Here is a 20303-nt window from a genome sequence, read left to right on the forward strand (position 1 = left end):
AGGAGAGGGAACGGCCTCAGGCTGGCCAAGGGAGGCTCAGGTTGGAATTCCAGCAGGAATTTCCTCATGGAAAGGGCGGGTGGAAGTGCCCAGGGAGGTTTGGAGTGCCCAGCCCTGGGGGTGCCCAGTGACTGGAGACTGGTCTGGGTGAGGATGGGGATCAGGCACAGGTTGGAACTGGTGACCCTGGAGGGCTTCTCCAGCCTCAGCGATTCCAGGGTTCTGATAGCACCAAATACAAAATCACACTGCCCAGCACCCAAAGGTCCCCACAGCTCTGAGCACCCAGCACGTGCAGAACCCCCAGGATTTTTCATCAAAGTCTCTGAGCTCGGTTTGTTTTCAGTCTCAGCTGGTGCTGCACACAAGTCCCACAGATCTTTCCATATTATTTCGGCTCTCCACTTCCACAAGGGAATTAAACTTTGGCAGGCAGGGGATTTGTATCGTTTCAGCAGAGATCTCTGGGTGCAGCATCAGCCTTTTGCTTGTGTGCCTGGGATTAGCAAGACATTGCTGAGATCATCATATATATGTTCCACAGCCAGGACAGCTTTTGGTATTAAACAAGAAAAAAAAATAACAAAAACAAACAAAACCCAAACCCCAGGAGAGCTGCAGCCCTTTAAAAAGGACCCTGTGTTTGTTTGAGAGGTAGTTTTGAAGATGATGATCATTGCAAAGAAGTTCTGCAACTGCTTAAGAACTTTTCAACTGCACGAAAACCCAAACAGGTAAAAAAGACTGTAAGCGATCACTCACTCTTCCACAAAAGTTGAATTAAATCTGTCCAGTTAATCTGCTGTGGATTCTTAGGTCACTGGTCAAGCAGGATTCCCTCCCACAGCTGGCTGGGAGGATAAAAAAACCAGTGAGGAGTGTCTGGTACCCAGAAAATCTCTAGGTTCAGGTTTGGGTCTTTCAGGTGTGTTGCTCATGCCTTGCCCTTGGTTTATATAAAAATATTGCTGAGCCAAAGAGCTGAAACCGCAGCCAATGACCAGGTGTGATCTGCACCTCTCACAGGGCAGTAAAACACCGTAAGGGCCATTTCAAAACAGGTTTGGGTGACTTTTAGAAGTGCCTCATTTGCTGTGAACACAAGGGATTTATTTGCATGTTCTGTGGTGACTCCTCAGGACAACATCACTGAGGTGCCAGTGCTGGCAGCTCAACAAAGCAAAGCTACCACAAAAATGAAAATTCCTCTTTATTTTCAGACGCGTTTCATTTTAGGCTCCTTCCAACACTCTGAGCAGTAGCACAGGTAAATGATGTGATGGCCTGTGGTGATTTCAGACCTCCCCAGGGTTTGGCTTTCCCCAAAAACAAGTGTGACCTTGAGCTTTGGCCATATCTGGCCAGCACAGACACCGAGGCCGTGACCGCCCCTGATAAATGACAGCGACACAGCCCAGGGCCCCCACGTGTGACAACTCCTGCGCCAGCCCACAGGGAGCCCAGCAACTCCAGGGTTTGCAGGGATCATTCCTCAGAGGATATTTACTGGCTCACCCAGAGGGCTCTCCCAGTTTGGGAATTCTCCATCGAATTCACCAAAATCGAATGATTTATGAGGAAACTGGGCATTTGTGATTGGGAACAAGACCCCAACATTCTCAGCTGTGATTCCTGGGTTAGGAAGAAGTTTCCAGGCCCAGTAAATACCTGCTGAGGCTGCTTTTCCTTCTCACCCAAATTAGCAATTCACTTAACTACATATTAGATTTTCAAATATGGCAGCACCAAGTAAGTGAGAGCCAGTCTTAAACAAACGCCTCGTGCAGTCAGGACATGCTGGACACATTTTCTAGATGAAAAAGCCACAAGTTTTGCCAGTTAATTGCTTTATCTGCAGCTTCACAGCCCCAGCCCGAAGCAAAATTACTGACTGTGCACCAGAGGCTGCCACAGGAGGAGTTCCCTCACACTCACCTCTTCCCACGAGTCAAATTATCATTATTATTCCACACTTTTTAGAGATAAAATGGTTTAGAACCAGGACCTTGCTGTGTGTTCCTGAGCCCTGTTTGTGCAGCTCCCAGGACATCACCACTGCTCCTTCTGCCAGGCTCCGGCACCACATCACCTTATATTCTCCTTAAGATACATAATCTTAAGGATTCTATAAGATCCTGTTCCATGAGTTTTTCCTACCAAGCTATTGCTCCTGAAAGGTTCCCTTCTCCTCTCTCACCTGGTGTATTTTGTTAAAAAGAAATGTAAAGGGCAGAAAAGGAAGAGGAAGAAAACTTCTGGCTTCTGAAAATGTGCCAGATCTATCAGAGCTCCTACTAAAACTGATGCCACTTCCCTCCAGAATCCACTTCCCTGGTTCTTCATTCAAATAAAACTCCACCCAGCCAAGCAAAATAAAAAATACCAGCCATGTGCTGCTGTCAGTGACCCCTGAACAGCCCACCCAGGCTGGCTGCTGCACGGATAAGGGCCAGACTGTTATTTTAATATCATTTCTAAGCTCATTGAATTGACACTCGTGAAACAAAACAACTCAGGAAAGCTCCACACACGAGAACTTCCATTGCAGCTCCTGGGAACCTCAGTTTAAAGTCCTCTGGAGCTCTGGCTGAGTCTTTTTGAGGTTTCCTGCAGGCCTCCACCCAGTGCTGCAATGACCCAGAGGGGCCAGAGCAGCCCAGTCTCCTCAGGGAAAGGGTCTCCTACTGAATATTTGTATTTAAAATCACCCTGGTGACTCCTTTGTTTGCATACTGAGAGCCTCCCTCCTTTCGCATTCAAAACCTGCTGCAGAGAAAAGTCATTACATTTCAAACCTCCTGTTCATGAAAGCTCTGAATTGCATTTGAAGTCCTGTTCAGGGCCCTGGCAAGGGATCAGATGGTTTTGGGGATGGACTCGGGCCATGAGGCTGCGAGGAGGAACAACCCCAACGAGCTGTGCCGTGCCTGTGACAGGTCACACCACCCTGGCGTGTTCTGGGAAGATAAAGGAAGAGGAAATACAAGCTCATGGAGTTCAAGAATGAGAAAATGTAGGCACCCAAAGGCCTGAGGGAAGGCAAAGAGAAACAAAGCAGCTCTTCCCATAAAGTATTTCCATTTGGATCCGCCAGTTCTTGCACCTTATCAGTCCTTCCTGGTTACGTTTCCAGAGATTTTGTTGAGATTTCAGAGAACACTCCCATTTATTAATGTGTGTTTCCCCCCCTCCCTCATTTTCCAGTCACAGCCCTGGGCCTGAAAAAGCTCTGCTTGTCTGACAGGGGTGGCATGTTTGCATTTTTATTAAAAGAACTTCATATAATTCAATGGAATTCACTCTACACAAAGAGATTTTTTTTTTTTTTTTGCAAATACCAGAATCTCAAACATGGATATAAACCAGCTCTTGAAGTTCAACATTTTTGTTGGTTTTTTTTAAAAACACAGGAAAAACAAAGACACACACCTGGCAGAACTGATGATGGGAATCTGAGCTCCAAAGAAACAGATAATTCAGTCATTACCTGAACAAACTGGCTCACACTTGTGATGGACCAGGCCTGATCCCAAATTCCCCTACAAGCTTTCCTTAGATTTTTAGGGGGAAAATAGCAAGTGTTACAGAAATTAGTTGTTTTATTTAGATATATCCTGTGTTTCATGGCATTTCTACGCTGCTCTGAAATTTTATCATCTGAGTATTTTCTTCTCCAACAACAAATTCCTTTGGTGTCTACATCCCGTCACATTTTTTAAAATCCCAGGATAGATATGGGGAAAAGCAATGCAGAGAAATAAAATTCTTCCAACTTAAGCAATTGGCAGGTAAGTTCCTAATGCATTGCATTAATGCATTTGTGCTTTTGACAAGAGATTTAAAACCTTCCCCCTGGAACAGGAGTTCAGCTGGAGATAACTGAAAACATGGAGTTTAAATCAAGTTCCTTTCCTGCCTCTAAGCAAACGAACCTGTTGAGCCATGATAAGAAATGGTTTGATTTCTAAACCAGTATTTTTAAACAGCACATCAGCCAAACTGTCCCTGTACTCCCCAGCTGAGCTGAACCCTCAGCAGTGGAATATGCACCAGGTGTGAGTGAATAAAACTGGATAAAATCAGCCCTTTAAAATGTGCACCTTTTTGACTGATCTTCCAATATTCCAGGCTGAGCCCCTAAGGAAAATTAAACCCATTAAAACCCTCTGCATTTGATTTCCTCCCACAGCAGGGACAGACAGTGACCACACACACGTGGGGTGGATCCTGGGAACCCAGCACTCCCCACTAGCTGACCAGTTTGGGGAGCACAGTACACAGAGGGATGCTGCCACTGGGCTCAGGGGCCAGGCTGCCCCTCAGCTTGCTGGGCACGGCAGCCACGGGAGGCAACTTGTTAGAAATCCCTTGGAAGGAACCTGAATAGCTGGAAATCCTCCTGCCGGAGCTCTTCTCCAAGCCGGCGGCTTTGGGCATCCGTTTGCAGATCCAGGGGTGCCGCAGGGCCTGGCTGGGGATCATGCGTGCGGAAGGATCCCAGCTGAGGCACTCCTTCAGGAAGCCAGTGAACAAGGGGTCATCACAGCCCTTGAGAGCTGTCACCCAGTCCTTGTTCCCCGGGGCACCCCTCACCTTGCCGCGGCGCGTGCGGCTCCCGCTCAGCGTCACCTTCCCGTCCGGCTGCGTCAGCACCGTGCAGTACCGCGGCTGGCCCTTGGAGTTGATGAAGTTCTTGGCTCGCTTGGATTGCTCCAAGAGCTTCTGAGGTGGCATTCCAAGGAGTTCCATGATGCAGGCCAGCTGGTCCGCCTCGTCCTCTCCGGGGAAAAGAGGGTAGCCAGTCAAAAGCTCCACCAGGATACAGCCAAAACTCCACATGTCTATGGGCATCCCATAGCGGCTGCCCAGGATCACCTCTGGAGCCCGATAAAACCGGGACTGGATGTATGTGTAGACTCTTTGGTGCTCAAAACAGCTGGACCCAAAATCTATAACCTTGATTCCACTCCTCCCTTGCTGTTTCAGGAGGATATTTTCTGGCTTCAAGTCACAGTGGATGATTTTGTTTCGATAAAGGGCGTCCAAGCACTGCAGGATGGAGTGAGCGAACTTCCGAACCAGCTGGAGGCTGAAGCCCTGAAATTTATTCCTCTTGATCAGCTCATACAGGTTCATACTCAACAGTTCAAAGGTCATGCAGATGTGGTTCCGAAAGGTGAAGCTTTCCAGCATGTGGATCACATTCATGCTGCCTGTTTTATCCTGCTTCTTCAGGTGCTCCAGGATCCTGATCTCCTCGGCGGCTTGGCGGTGGAACCTCTTCTCGTTGCGAACCATCTTTAAGGCCAGGTGTTGGTGAAGTTTGTGATCGTAGACTTTCGCAACTTGTCCAAAACTGCCCTTGCCAATGATCTTGAGCACCTCGTACCTGTAGGCCAGGTGGTCGTGGGGCACGTGGATGTAGCTGCCTTGGTCGTCGTCGTAGCCGCTGTTGTTGGGGCCGCCGATCACCCCCTGCCTCTTCTTGGCAGACGGCCCCACAAAGTAAATCTCAGAGAAACTGAAGATCTCCTGCTGCTCGTAAGCTGAGAGCTGATGTTTGTACTGTTTGACAGCTTGCTCTGGAGCTTGGGAGACGGCTTTATGTGACTTCAAGGAGCTTCCATTGCCTCTAGCACCCAGGTTCTCCAGGCTTTTCTCTTTTGTCAGGGAAGGCAGAGATCGTTCTGGGGTAAGGCCTGCAGAGTGAAGAGCGCTGCTCCTTCTGTTGCCAGAGTCCTCAAATAACTGCTCCACTTTGACCTGATTTCCAGCCAGACAGTGATCCTTCATCATGAGTTTGTTGATAGAAACCTAGAAGGGAGAAAGAAGTTTAGTTTATCTTTTAAAGCACAGGTTAAAAATAAAATCACTACCAACGGAAAACAGGGTAACACGGCTGAGTTTGACATTTATTAGGAACAAATATAAAATGCTGGACTAAATTAAGTTACAAGCGTAGTTATAGAAGGGTACACAAAGAGAAAGCAGCTCCCTGCTCAACAGCACTTGTGCTTTTAAATCCAGAAAGGGAAACCCTAGCCAGCCAAAGACTGAAACAACCACAAAATACCTATCTCCAGTCTGCAAAGGGCCAGGGAACAGCTATGTTTAGCTCCAAACGTGGGTGCAGCAGCACAACCATCAACAGATGCAACTTGCACCTGTCTGAAGCACGGAATGGAACGTGGACATGCTGAGAAGTGGCAGGAAGATTGCTCAGCCAGGCTGCCAGAGGAAGACAAAGCAACACCAGCAGGTGACATATGGCTGCTGTGAGGCAGCTGCACCAGGAGCAGAAGGAGGACGGGGCAAGGCGAGGTAAACCAGCCTTTAAACGAAATTCATTATGGGGTTTTAATTTCAAGGGGGAAAACACGTCGTCACATCCACATCTCCCTTTGAAATCATGGTGGAATTACAGAATACCCTGAGCTGGAAGGGACGCACAAAAATCATCAAGTCCAACTGCTGGCCCTGCACAGGACACCCCAAAATCCCTCCCAGCCCCTGAGAGCGTTGTTGTGGAGCTCTGGCAGCCTTGGGGCCATGCCCACGCCCTGGGCAGCCTGTTCTGTGCCCCAGCACCCTTTGGGGGAAGAACTTTATCCAACCCAAACCTCCCTGACACAGCTCCGGCCATTCTCCTGGGTCCTGTCACTGTCACACAGGGAAGAGAGAGCTGCACAACTCTCTTAACACAGACTTGAATAACCCAGAACACCTCCCACTCCAACTGGTCCGCAAGCACTCCCCCTTACCACCATGTGCTAAAATATTTACATCTGAAACAAAACCATACGAGGTGAGAAAAACACTGTGAAATTCTCCAGCCTTGTCAATTTTACTATTCAGTAAACGCTGACCACCCTGGAGGTCAGTTTCCCACTAGCACAGCAGTTATTCCCTTTCCTGCTCGCTGGCACTCCTTGCTGAGAGGCAGCACAGAGGTGTTGTCCCAACCCAGGCAGAATTGAAGAAGCCCTGACTGAAGCAGCAACATCTGTTTCCCATTTTGTCCTTTAATCTAAAAATAAAGATCTCAGACACATGCCAAACCCCGAATCCCTGAAAACCAAAATAACTACACAGGAATCAAACAAAAAAACAAAAAAAAAAAATAAACCTGCAACCCCACAGCAATAAAACCAAATTCCTTTTTAGTTACATCCAGTCCAACATCTCAGCAGGGTCAGCAAATAAGGGAAGTGTATGTTCTCGTCAAAGCCAACTACACACAGCTCATAAAAGACTCTGCTTGTTGGTGCTGCCCTGAAATGTTAGTTCTTGCTCAACAAGCCTCAAAAAATGGGCATTTCCCGGCAGAAGTCAGTCCTTATCAACAGGGAGAGATCCTAGGAAGCTCCACTCCTCCTATCAACCCCAAAATGCAGAGTGTGCTGGGAGGGACACGCCTTGCCAGAGTCTGAAACAAAAACAACAGAGCCCAGCCCTGGTAACTCGGAATAAACGCCTTTTTCTTGGAGCCTGGCTGAACCTCTGAGATAAGAATGACATTTTTTCAGAGCTGGCTCAAAGACTCTTCAGTCCAGCAGACCCAGACAGAAAGTTTACAAACAAACAGAAGATATAAACACAGAACTGGGCTCACACTTGTTCAAATATTCTCTACGGAAGAGCAGCAGCAGCTCTGCTGGTGCTGCTGCTCCTAGCAAACATTTTGTACCTTTGAATCCCGAAATAAACCAGGAATTCGTGATTCCATTTATCCTGGAACGATTTCTTAATGAAGGAATTATGGCTTTGGATTTCAAACCTGACTCAACGGTAGTAAGGTCTCAATTTTCATCCTTAGAGGACTCCCAAAATCAGTTGCCACATGATGGTGGGACACAAATATAGCTCCATCTTCCCTTGGACTCAGAAGAGCTGCACTCAGATGACTCCTGGGTAACACCAGCCTTCTTTCAACAGCTTTCTTTTACAAATCCCAGGCTCCACAGGTTTTTGGTTTTATGGCTGAAGTGCAGGCAAGAACTGAGGCTGACAACACCAGTGGCACCCTGTTGAAAACTCTCACTGACAAAACTTCGTTTTCACTGACAAGGAGACAGTTATTGCAATTCCTGCACAAACTGGTTTGCAGAGATGTTCTGAGCACTGAATTAGACTGAATTCAGTTCATGCATTCCCAAAGCAGAGAGACTTTGCGTCCTCTTGCAGGCTCAGATGAAGGAATGGGCAGCTGCAGTCATCACCAGGACTCCTCAAGTCCCATGTAATATCACATCATAAAACGTCTTGCAAGAAGAAAACTAAAAACCCAGGTATTTTCCCATTAAAACTCAGCAGCATCGTTTTCAGCCTCAGCTCCTGCCTGCCTGATGCCACTGAGGCTGGATTTTATTGACACATCACCATGCAAACTGGGCATGCTACAAATCCTTAATCTTGCCCTAAGAAGTAAACAGGCTTCAGGGACAAAACACAGATGAAGACAAGTCAAATCAAATAGTCGTGGGTTTGTATTTGTATTTCACTGCATAGTTCCACTCTACTCATATTTAGTCGTGAACAAATGAAGTCGCACTACAGCTTAAAACACTGCAGCTGAAATCTTTCCATATCCCTGCAAACAAAAAGCCCCGACCCATCGCTCTTCAAACCCTACTGCAAATTCCTTCTGCTCCCCCTCAGCATTTCCAAAAAGGGAAAGAACAAAAAAACCAGACTCATGCCCCCGAGTTTGCACAGACCGAATTTGTTACAACAAAACCCCATAAGGTGATGATTTTCAAACACATCTCACTCAGGGCAATGTCTATTTTCACTTTTTAGAGAGTGAGAGGCTTTTTTTTTAAAGCTTAAGCTCGTTCCCTTCTGCCAGAACTCAGCAAGAGCCAGAACACATTTAAAACCCAGCTAAAGGACAGATCAGTGTACAAAAGTACAGCTGAACATGAGCACTACTGAACCAGTTAAAGGGAGGAAAAGATCTCCCAACTCCACATCTGCTGAGGGGACAGAGCCCTGATGAAAGAGCCCGGCAACACCTTTGGTCCATAAGGAGCTATTTCGGTAGAAGTGACAGATAATGCCCGAGTTTTCAGAGCAGAAAGATGCTTTTGTGAGATGTTTGGCAGCCACACAGACTCACACTGCTCCTTCTGCTGCTCCTACGTACTTACCCGTCGGAATTTTCATGAGGGAAACTAAATTGGAAACGTGCAGGAGGAGGAGGAGGCAGAGCAAAGCGTGTGTGGATTTACTTATCAGAGTACAAGGTGACAAGGCAGAACGCTTCAACGCTTTGTAAAGTGACTTTTTTTTTTTGATTAAAACACGAGCTGAGGGCAGTAAGATGGGATTCCTGAGGCTGCCAGCAAGTTCTGCAGTGAACCCAGCACATCACTTTTACGCTCAGGAAAAACAATAATGTTAAGAAGCCGCCACAAAGCTGCAAAATCCTGCTTTTAAAAGTTATTTTCTGTAGGGAAGTATCAAACTCTGGGTAGTTCCCACAGCCACACAGCACAGCGTGAAGTCACAGATGACTTTAAAATACTCACATGAGTTCTTGGAAGGGAAGGAAGTCCTGAAGGGCTCCGTTCTTCATTTGTAGGCTCTGGGTATCTACACTCATCTATCCTCATGTAGGAGTCGTACAATCCATCTCCAATCCTGGCTGGAAAGGTCCCACACACAAACCAGTTATTCACAACACCTCACACTGATAGAGGCACAGCCAAATGCAGAAATGCAACTCCCTTTAGCACGTTTGAATCTGTAAAATCATCGATTCTCCTCCATTCATTAAATGATCTTTGGAATCGAACTGTATTTTCACACCACAGGAGTGCGATGCTTCGAGATACTTTTAATTTAGAGGTTCTTTTTTGGTTAATCAACTTCTGCACTGCAAAAAAAATTACACCCCTAAGAAACACTAACCACCATTCTCCCCGCTTCCCCTTAATCAGGATAATCCCAAACGAGCAGAAAACGAGCAAACACTTAAACACTTGATAGGACTATCCTTCAAAGCAGGTTATCCCTTAAAAATGAGATGTGGGAATTACAGCTGCAAAAATGTGGGGAAAGGGAAAAAAAAAAAGAAGAAGAAGATGAAAAGGCGGCGTCTCTCGCTGTCGGCTGCTCAAGAACTCAAAATCGCGACGCCTATCGCGACAGACCCGACGGACGGCCGGGACCACGCGGGGGGCTCGGCGGCCACCGACCCCAAATCGCATCCCTCCCTTTCCCCGCCAGCCCCGCGGGACCCCCGGCCGCCACCTCCTCCTCCTCACCCGCTGCCAGAGGCCCGTCCGGCTTCCTGCCGAGCAGCATCGTGTCGGGGGGGCCCCGGCGCGGGCCCCATGCCCGGCGGGCGCCGCTGCCCAGCGCGGCCGCTCGGCCCCGGCCCGGCCCGGCCGTTGCCCCGGGAACGGCCCCCGCCCGCCGCCCGCCCGCGCCTGCGCAGCGCCGCCGGGGCGGGATCTGCCCGCCGCTCCGGTGGTCGCCCGCCCCGCGGGACCCCCGCACACCGCGGAGAGGAGGCCGCCGGGGCGGGATCTGCCCGCCGCTCCGGTGGTCGCTCCGCTTCTCCCCTGGGCCCAGCCCGCCCCGCGGGACCCCCGCACACCGCGGAGAGGAGGCCGCCGGGGCGGGATCTGCCCGCCGCTCCGGTGGTCGCTCCGCTTCTCCCCTCGGCCCAGCCCGCCCCGCGGGACCCCCGCACACCGCGGAGAGGAGGCCGCCGGGGCGGGATCTGCCCGCCGCTCCGGTGGTCGCTCCGCTTCTCCCCTCGGCCCAGCCCGCCCCGCGGGACCCCCGCACATCGCAGGGTGCTCGCCCTCCTCTCCTCACAGCAGGGCGTGGAAGGATTTTTAAATCCACTCCTGTTTTGGGACAGTGTACGCGCTGTGGGTCTGCCCAGATCTTCTCCCTGCCTTTGCAGCATGGCCCCCCCGTGCTACAGAAATAAACCTCTCCGTGGTTGCGGAGAGGCGGACGGAGGCAGAACGCTGAGTGCTGCGTGTCCGGGGCTCCGGGACGGCAAAGGCCGCCCGACCCTGCCTGCCCCGCCGCAGGAATTGACTCTGTGTAAAAAGTCCAGGACAACGTTCAGCTTTCCACGAGCAGCCACGGATTTATTTTCACCTGGTAGAGAGGGAGTTCCAGAGCTGGAGCCGTCGGTGGGGTTTTGGAACATGAGGGCTAATGGGATGTGGGAGGTGTGTTCGTTCCCTTCGTGAAATTAATCAAGTAAAAATCAAATGGTGTCTGTGACTTTCTGGCTCTGCACAACTCCCTGACAGGAGGGGGGGATTTGGGATCTCATCCCAGGGAACAGGGACAGGAGGAGAGGGAACGGCCTCAGACTGGGCCGGGGGAGGCTCAGGTTGGAATTCCAGCAGGAATTTCCTCATGGAAAGGGCGGGTGGAAGCGCCCAGGGAGGTTTGGAGTGCCCAGCCCTGGAGGTGTCCGAGGAAGGATGGATGTGTCACTCTGCTCTGGGCTGGGGACAGGGCGGGCACCGGGCACAGCTTGGACTCGATGATCCTGGAGGGATTTTCCAGTCTCGGTAACTCTGTGATCCTGGGAAAGCTGCAGTTACTGCACTCCTCCTGTAATTCTCCCGCCTGTTCCACGCTCCTCAATCTCCAGCTAGAAACTGACCAGCAACACTCAAGCAAACGTATTCAATCCCAGCCAGAGTGCCCAGCTGCCCGCCAGGGCACCTCGAGCAGAAAACGGCCCCGAAGTTTAAGCACAACAGAAACCTCACATTTCTGAGAACCCCTCGGGCGGATGGAGGAGCCCGGGGGGCGCCGTGGGGGGACCCCAGACCCGGGTGGGGGACCGGGATCCCCTCAGGGAGCCGGGGCAAGGGAACCGGGACCTCTCAGGGAATTAGGGCAAGGGAACCGGGACCCCCTCAAGGAGCCGGGGCGGGGGGGATCGCGACCCCTCAGGGATCCGGGGCGGGGGGATCGGGGCCCCTGAGGGAGCTGGGGCGATCGGGACTCAGGGAGCTGGGGCGGCGGTCCCCAGCGTGGGCGAGGGGGACCGGCAGCCCCGGGGGCGGCGGGGCGGGGGTCGCGGGGGCTCGGCGGGGCCGGGCGCCGTTTCCAGTCGGACGGTTTATGGGCGCGGACGGCGCCATGGCGGCCGCCGCGGGCTGAGGGGACGGCGCGGGCCCGCCATGTTCGCCAGGGCGTTCCGCGTCAGGGCCAACACCAGCATCAAGGGCTCGGACCGGTGAGTGCCGCGCCGGGAGCCCGCCGGGAGCCCCGCCGGGCCCGGGGGGACGCGCGGGGCTCGGCCCCGGGGTCGCGGTCGCTGGCGGCGGTGCCCCCGCGAGCAGCTGCTTTCACCCCCTTGCTTGTGATACACTCCCGGCCTGAGCACGGAATGTGCGATTCGCTGGAAGGTGCTGCCGTAATTAAGCCAGGTTTAATGGAAATGTTATGCCGAGGCCTGGATGAGCCCTCCGTGTTTATTTATAGCAGCGTTCAGTGCCTAACTCTAAATGAGCTGTCGAGGGGTTTTGGATAAGGTCGTGGAGTGACAGGACTAGGGGGAATGGCTTTAGACTGCAGGAGGGTAGGTTTGTGTTGGATAGTAGGAAGAAGTTATTCCCGGTGAGGGTGGGGGGGCCCTGGCACAGGGTGCCCAGAGAAGCTGTGGCTGCCTCATCTCCGGCAGTGTCCGAGGCCAGGCTGGACACTTGGAGCCACCTGGGACAGTGGAAGGTGTCCCTGCCACGCCAGAGGTGAGACTGGATCGGATTTTAAAGTCCCTTTAAACCCGAACCATCTGCGATTCTCTAATTCTTCGTGTTCCTAAGCAGCGATGCTGGGCTGACCTCCTGATTGTTCGGGTTCACTGGACACTGCTGTGAATGACCACAACCCCCCACCCTGTGCTGGTCACTTAAATGTCAATTAAAATCGGGGGACAGGGAAATCTGGCTGTTCCCTGCTCCAGCTGTGGGTGACAGGCTGGGCAGAGCGAGTGTGGCACTCCCAGGCTGAAATCACAGCACAAAACAGAGGCACAGGCAGCAAACAGAAGCTGAAGGCAGATGTTTAGGGAAGATAGGAGCAGGGCAAGTATATCCAGCCTTTTCCTGGTGTTCTTGCATCATTTGTAAACCCTGACACAAATGCTTCAAATCGTCTCCTGTGAAAAGGTGGGAAATTCAGGAGCAGCCAACAAAACAGTAACAGATGCAGGAATTAGTTTGAGGGATGGCCTGGACAGCTTTGTGACACATTTGGGATTTTATTGTTGCAGGAGGAAGCTCCGGAGTGAGGTGGCAGCAGCTTTCCCCACCCTGAGCACTGAACAAGTGGCTGAGTTGGTTCCAAACAAGGAGGAGCTCAATGTCATCAAAATACACTCTCACAAAGGGGAGGCCATCACTGTTTACATGAACCACAGGAACCCAATCCTGTTTGAAGTTGAGAAAGTTCTGTATCCAACAGGTGAGGGGGGAAGGGACTGGAATAATCCTCCCGCTTTGCTTACCTTCCCAATTAATTATTGTGCCATTGTTTTGATTTCGTATTTCTTTATTATCCAATTAAGTGTTTTATTGTCCAATTAAGTTTAATCTCCGTGATTACCCAAGGAGAGTTTAAAGATGAAAAGAAACAACAGCTAGAAATGTTCTCGATGATGGATTTTTAAATTTATTTCTGTTGGGACAGTGTACACTCTGTGGGTCTACCCAGATCTTCTCCCTGCCTTTGCAACATGGCCCCCAGTGCTACAGAAACTTGCAGGAGGAGCAGGTAAGAGCACAACTTTGTCACTTTGCACTGCAGAAAGGAGTTGCTTTCAGGGCTTTTTAGGTGTTTTCCTTCACAGTGGCCAAAATGTACCTGAGACAAGTAAAAGGAATGAGTACTCAGAAGTAATTCGTGGTGGTGTCCTAAAATGGAAATAAATTAGCTGTAAGAAGAGTTTGTGAATGAAGGAAAGTGGGTGAAGCTGTTTAAATGCAGTAACCTGCTCCTTGTGGGAGGCTCAGATTTGGAAATCCCTTCTCAGGGTGATGAGCAGCCCTGAACTGGGACACAGGACTGCCCCTGCCATTCCCTGTCCCCTTTGAAAGTTCCTTTGCTGCCTCCCTGCTTCCTGTCAGTGCCCAGGTGAACAAACTCCTCCTGTGGATAAGAAGGAAATTTATTTTGGAAGCTAAAGTGCAATCAGAGTCAGCCAAAGTGTGGATTGTGCAGGTGAGGTTGGAGCTGAGTTCCCGGGTTTCTGGCTCTACCAGCTCGTTATGGATCAGGACTAACAGGAAAGGAGTCTGTTTTCTGGAACCTGCTTTGGATGCAGTTCAGACCCAGGAGAATCAGCTCATTATAAACTTTGAATTGCTGAACTGCTCAAGCAGAAAAAAAAAAAAGATTAAATTGCAGCTGCAGCAGCCTTGGTCTCTACCTGGAAGTGCTCACGTAGGGCGGGATGTCTTTTTTCCATGACACAGCACCTAAAGTGTTTTCCCTTTAGATTTCCCTGCTTTGTTTGCTTTTGGGGAGAATAAAGTGCTCAGTGTGTAGCTGTGATGGACATCTGAGGGAGCCTGGCTGCTGACTTGTAATGACCCAGTTTCTGGGGGGAAAAAAAAAAAAAAAAAGACTTGCTAATGGGGAAGGACATTGATGAAAGGGGCCTGCGGGTCATTCATCGCCCCTGGCAACCAGGCTACTACCTCCGTGCAGGATCCAGAGATAAGGAGCTGGCCAGGAGACAATGGCCACAAAGGCAGGGGGAGAGGTAGAGCCACTTCTCAGGAGAGAGAGGAGAGGCACGAGGCTCTCCAGTGCTGCAGACTGGAGCACTGGAGGAGATTCAGTTCCTAAAAGCAGCATCTTCTGGGACTTCTCTTCCGTAAATTCAGATACCTGCTCTCTGCCCGGTAATTTACATAATTTAATGCTGCTTACGTGCTCACATTAAGGCCTTGATGTGATTTCTGTCCCCAGCCATGTGGAGCTCTGCTGGCAGTTGCAGATTTCATTCTAAGACTCGATAAAAATCGTTGTGCCAGTGAGCAGGGGGAAAAAATCTTGTCTTCTTCAGCCTCCATATTAAATCAGGGATGCTGAGAAAAAAAATGTGAGATGCCTGCAAAAGCACGGCATGGAACAGCCCAGCCCAGGAGAGTGCAGAGAGTTTCTGTTCCCATCCTTTGGTGATGACACCGTGCCACACCTGCAGCATGGAAAACTCTGCTTTGCTCACATCCCACGTGTGGGAAGCAGAAGGAAACAGGGGTGCAGTTTCTCTCCAGAACAGCGAGGAGGCAGCTCCCTGAGAATTCCCAGCTGGCTGCAGCTGATGTGGCAGATTCCAGGGGGATGGAGCAGCAGTTTTGAGGCAACTTGGAGGCAATTCTCTCTCCAGGGAAAAAGCTGCTGGGAGATAACCTTCCCTTGGGAAGGGGGAGAGTGAATGGGTAATTCCTGGTACTTCTCCTTGCTCCTTTCCCTTCCTATGCCGTTATTGGAGCTGGTTAAAAACTGTCCCTCAGAGCTGAGCAAGCTTCACTCCTCTGTAGATTTTTGGATGTGCCCAGCACCTCATGGACGGGATCCCGCCCTCCACGGGGGAAAAGCGCAGCCTTAGGAGGAGAAATAGAGAATGCCGTTCTCCCTGGCGTGTGCTCAGCTCGTGTTTTTGCTGAGTAACGGGAGGGAGGGGGGCGGAGGAGGCGGTGCCTGAGCCTTTCATTGAGAAACCGACGCGCCTCGTTCTTCCCGCAGACCTGATGCTGCCAGGAGTTGTGGTGCCACCTTCCGGCCTCCCTCGAGTGCAGCGGGGCACGCTCTGCGCTGTCACCCTCCTGGGAAACAGGTACTGAGGATTCTCCAGTCCACCACCTGTCCAGAAACTGAAAATGAAGTGAAGGGTTTCGAGGAAATGCAAGCAGAAGTGTTGCCGTGCATTTGATGCGCTGGGAACATCAGCAGTGGAAAATAGAGCAGGAAAAAAACCCCTTAATTTTCCGGGGTAGGATGTGTTTGAGCTGAGGTGGGAAGCTTTGTAAATTGGTTCTTTTGGACCAATTTGGACCAATGTTTTTAGCGAAAGATTTTATTCTGCACTGTTGTCTTTGTGTCTGTTTGGAAATCCTGAGGGAGGGAGTGCTAAAGCCGTTGGTTTTCTCTCACTGCTGGTCTCCTCTGGCAATGCTTCTAGTAATTTATTAAGAGCAAGATTGTGTTACTGCACAACCTTCACCTCATCCAGGCTGCACTTATCCTCGGGATTCTTTGGAAAACCTTACATACCAGAGGGATGACCAGAAAATATGTAGATGCTTGGGAAAAAAGCCCCAATTCATAAAGAACAAGGGTGTTGTAAAATAAATTCAATCTAACCAGCAGCACAGCCTGTGTGCAGTAGCACAGAGTGTTTGTGCTGTCCTGCTCCAACATTCCCTTCTTTTCCCAGAGCTCCCGTGGCAGTTGGAGTTGCCACCATGTCCACGGAGGAGATGCTGGCTGCTGGCATGAAAGGGAAGGGCTTTGCTGTGCTGCACACTCACCTGGATCACCTCTGGTGGGTAACTGCCAGCCCTGGGGGAAAATGTGCAACAGGGCTCATGTGCTTACTGAAATCCCAGTTCCTGCTCCACTAGGATTAAACTGTCAGGCCAAATTACTGAATTATTTGGGTACAGCTTAGGTAGGACCTTGATTTAGAATGTCTGGAGGAAGATGAGTTCAAAGTCAGTTTTACAGTTCGGAGATTGCAGAGAAAGCCCCGTGCAGGTGCCAGTGCCTTTGTTCAGGGTGACATCTGCTAACTGTCCTGTGGTTCAAAGCAGCAAAAGGAAAGCTGTGTTCTGCTTTCTCTTCCTCTCGTAGGGAATATGGTGACAAATCTTCTCCTCCTACCTTAGCTCCCTTGGTAACGGATTCTGCCGCAGAGGAGAGTGCTGGGGACCAGCAGGAGCTGCAGGGGAAGGAGCCTGGCAGCAGCTGCTCCCCTGAGCCACAGCAGCTCCTGGACATCAGGGCCCTGAGCCTGAAGGACAGAGACACTTGTGCAGAGCTGCTGGGGAAGGAGGAACCCCATGAGAACAGAGCTGCAGAGCCAGCTGAGGATGCCAGCACAGAGCACCAGCACGAGGCTGAGGACAGCAGGACCCCACAAGGTATTTTTGGATCCCAGTGAACCCAAACCAAGCCCCTTTGGTTTGCTGAAGGCCACAGACAACTCGCTGCCTGCCTGTCCTTCTCTCTCCCTGCAGAGCAAATGGATGCATTGTTCAATCAGTGCTTTTTCCATGCCTTAAAATGCAAAGTGAAGAAGTCAGACCTCCCTCTGCTCACCAGCACATTTCTAGGCAGCCACATGGTCTCCTGCTGGTACGTGGGAAGGAGATGGAATTGGGATTTGCATGCTGGGATTTGGGCTTTAAAACGTGGAGATTGTGTGGGATATTTAGGGAGGAGGTTTTGAGTAAAAAATAAAATCCAGTTCTTATCTAAGGTTATGCTCACTTCTGCCATCAAGTACTTGGATCAAATGCAATCCTTATATTAAATACTTGGGTGTAAGGATTGTCCAGACCTGGATTTGCACTTGGGAGCCAGCTTGACTTGGCTGACATTGGTTTCACCATGGTTTAGTCACCTGAGTGGCTGCTTGCCTGCCCACAAGAACATCAGCACTAACTTCACTCATCACACTCCATTTATCAGGTTCTTCAGAGTAATTCTTTCTCTGTGTGATTTGTATTCCTGCTGTTAAGAAACTTCTAGCATAAGTAGCAAGATTTTAGAAGAAATGAAGGGTGACTTATAACTTTTTAAAAATCCATTTATAGCCCTGCTGGAAAACAACTGGACATAAAGAAATCAAGCTATAAGAAGGTGAGATCTTTCTTTTGGTTTGAGTGGGGGTTTTTTAATTTTAATAAGGCACAGAAGAAGAGAAAAAGTTTAAAACACAAGAGGAGGAGTTTAAAATGCTTGACTCCACATTTCTGATTGTTGCGTCCTTCAGTTCTCTAAATTCCTGCAATGCATGCAGCAGCAGAGGATCTTACAGGTGAAGGAGCTGAGCAAAGGTGTGGAGAGCATCGTGGACGTGGACTGGAAACACCCAGAGTATGTAGAATATCACAATCTTTAAAAGAACTGGGAGTCTCTGAAAGAGGGGACTGCAATCTGCTGCTTCCAGCTCTGTTCCCATCCTTTTTACTCACACCAAACAATTCTTGTGGCAGCATTAGAGCATTTGCAGTGCCTGAAGGATTTTCCTCAGCCTCTGCTGCCCAAGACAGCAAAAGTGAAGACAGAGAACAAGTGTACCATGCTCCTGAAATCATTCCGCTCTATGGGGTCTCCACCAAAATGATGCCACTCTTTCAGGAATCTGGACACAGGTAAGCACAAAAGACATGAAGGGAGAGACCGACAAACCTGCAGTTGCTGTTTCTCTCTCAGTGCCAGAACCCAACACCCAAATACTTGAGTTAAAAATCCTCTTTGTCTTCAGAAAAGGCAGCGTCCTCTCAAGCGGTGAGGTGAGAAACATCATCATCAACTACGTGAAGAATAATGAGTTGGTTGACGAAACAAACAAAAAGTGAGTACAGGTGGAAGTTTTCCCTCCCCTGCTTCCACAGGAGAGGCTGAAATTAGAGTGAAAAAAATTGACCTGGTTTGCTCCTTCTGTGTGCTTTTGTTTTGCAGCTTTGTAAAGGTGAATGCCGTTCTGTGTGACTGCCTGCTGGATAAATCAGAACAGGATGAGATCTCACACCTCAAATGGGATGAACTCTTGAGCAGGTGATTGATTGTTCTCTCAATATCCCTTCCCAGAACTGCACAGATTTATTGCCTGCAACTCAAACCCCTTGGTGGGAGATGCCTGATCTGTAATTTCCTGGAGATAAATGGGAGCGAGATGAGATCTCACACCTTAAATGGGCCGAGCTTTTGAGCAGGTGCTTGTCCTCAATATCCCTGCCCAGAATGACACAGATTATTGCCTTGTCCAGGTGCCTTGAACGACTGCAGCCCTTACACCAGGTGACATTTTCTGGCCAAGAGCCCGTGGTGAGAAAAGGAAACATTGAGCCCATCGACATCAGCATAGCACAGAGATCATCAAACAAGAAGGTGAAAAAAGACAATTGAATGAGGGGGGCTGAGCAGATGGGATCAGGGCAGCTTTGGCAATTATTATTAACCCCTCAGGACTGATATTTCCAATCATTATTAGCCCCTCATCAGTGATGTTGCCAGTCATTATTAACCCCTCAGGACTGATATTTCCAATCATTATTAGCCCCTCAGCAGTGATGTTTCCAATTATTATTAACCCCTCAGCAGTGATGTTTCTAATAATTATTAACCTCTCAGCAGTGATGTTTTCCAATCACTGTAAACCCCTCAGCAGTGATGTTTCATTATTAAACCCCACAGGGTTTAATTAAATCATTGTTAAACCCCCACAGGTGACAATTATCAAGAACCTGGAGCTCTATGGTCTGGACCCTCAGTGTGTGGCCAACACTCTGCAGCAGAAGGTCCAAGCCAGTGCCACCATCAGCCCAGCACCAGGAGCCAAGGACAGAGTCCAGGTCCAGATCCAAGGCAACCAAATCCATCATCTGGCCAAGATGCTGCTCGGTAAGACCATTCTGGAACTGCAGCAAAACTTGAGATTTTCATTCTTGTTTAATTCTTCCTTAGCTGAAGGGAGCTCTGGGTTGTGTTGCAGATGAGTATCAGCTACCTCGGAAATACATCCAAGGCCTGGAGAAGGCTCCGAAGCTCGGCCGCAAGAAGTAGGAGAGAAATCCGCTGCAAGGGTTGCTCAGCTCTCGTTATTTATACAAGTGTTTGCTGCCAGCAAATCGAGGATCATGTGCAGGCCCTGCTCATTCCAAATGAGCCCTGGATGTTTACAAGGTCTGGAATTCACCCAAATAATAATATTGCTCCAGGTGTTCATTTTTCATAGAAATAAAAAAGCTGAATGAATCCCTTGGCGTTATCCTTTTGGGATTTTTTTTTTTCCTGGAAATCGATACTGAAGAACTGGATGCTACAGTGGCTTTTGGGTAGTTTAACATTCCTGCTTTGCATCTTTGATCAAGGATGTGGAATAAACCTCCACTGAAATATGAGAAAAATACATTCCAGCACAATCCTGGGACAGTCCAGCGTGTTCTGCTATTGAGTAAAACCCACTCCGGTTTAGAATTTATCCTTTTAAACATTTACGGGTATTGAAACCAGACATTTCAGCACTAAGAATTAACTGCATTAGCTGGACTGCTGTAGTTTATATTATTTTTATATAT

The 20303-nt window shown here is 49.6% G+C and overlaps 2 protein-coding genes across 2 annotated transcripts; one reads left to right on the plus strand and one right to left on the minus strand.

The window, feature by feature from the left end:
• Window positions 1-3247: 3247 nt before the first annotated feature.
• On the minus strand, window positions 3248-10395 carry DYRK3 (dual specificity tyrosine phosphorylation regulated kinase 3). Its single transcript, XM_066203760.1, has 3 exons — window positions 10269-10395; window positions 9531-9646; window positions 3248-5814 (listed from the first exon to the last, which is right to left on the minus strand). Exons 1-3 carry the CDS (start codon window positions 10306-10308, stop codon window positions 4249-4251), a joined length of 1722 nt encoding a protein of 573 aa, XP_066059857.1. The 5' UTR covers window positions 10309-10395; the 3' UTR covers window positions 3248-4248.
• Window positions 10396-12097: 1702 nt separating this feature from the next.
• Window positions 12098-20265, plus strand: EIF2D (eukaryotic translation initiation factor 2D). The gene is made up of 15 exons (XM_066203697.1): window positions 12098-12223; window positions 13262-13452; window positions 13678-13761; window positions 15742-15832; window positions 16433-16540; window positions 16849-17138; window positions 17235-17352; window positions 17814-17859; window positions 17993-18096; window positions 18216-18374; window positions 18488-18577; window positions 18685-18780; window positions 18993-19113; window positions 19452-19626; window positions 19718-20265. Exons 1-15 carry the CDS (start codon window positions 12168-12170, stop codon window positions 19786-19788), a joined length of 1800 nt encoding a protein of 599 aa, XP_066059794.1. The 5' UTR covers window positions 12098-12167; the 3' UTR covers window positions 19789-20265.
• The last annotated feature ends 38 nt before the right edge of the window (window positions 20266-20303 follow it).

The sequence above is a fragment of the Chamaea fasciata genome, unplaced genomic scaffold (genome assembly GCF_029207755.1).
Source record: "Chamaea fasciata isolate MVZ Bird 193981 ecotype frontalis unplaced genomic scaffold, bChaFas1.0.hap1 SCAF_25, whole genome shotgun sequence".
Lineage (NCBI taxonomy): Eukaryota > Metazoa > Chordata > Aves > Passeriformes > Sylviidae > Chamaea > Chamaea fasciata.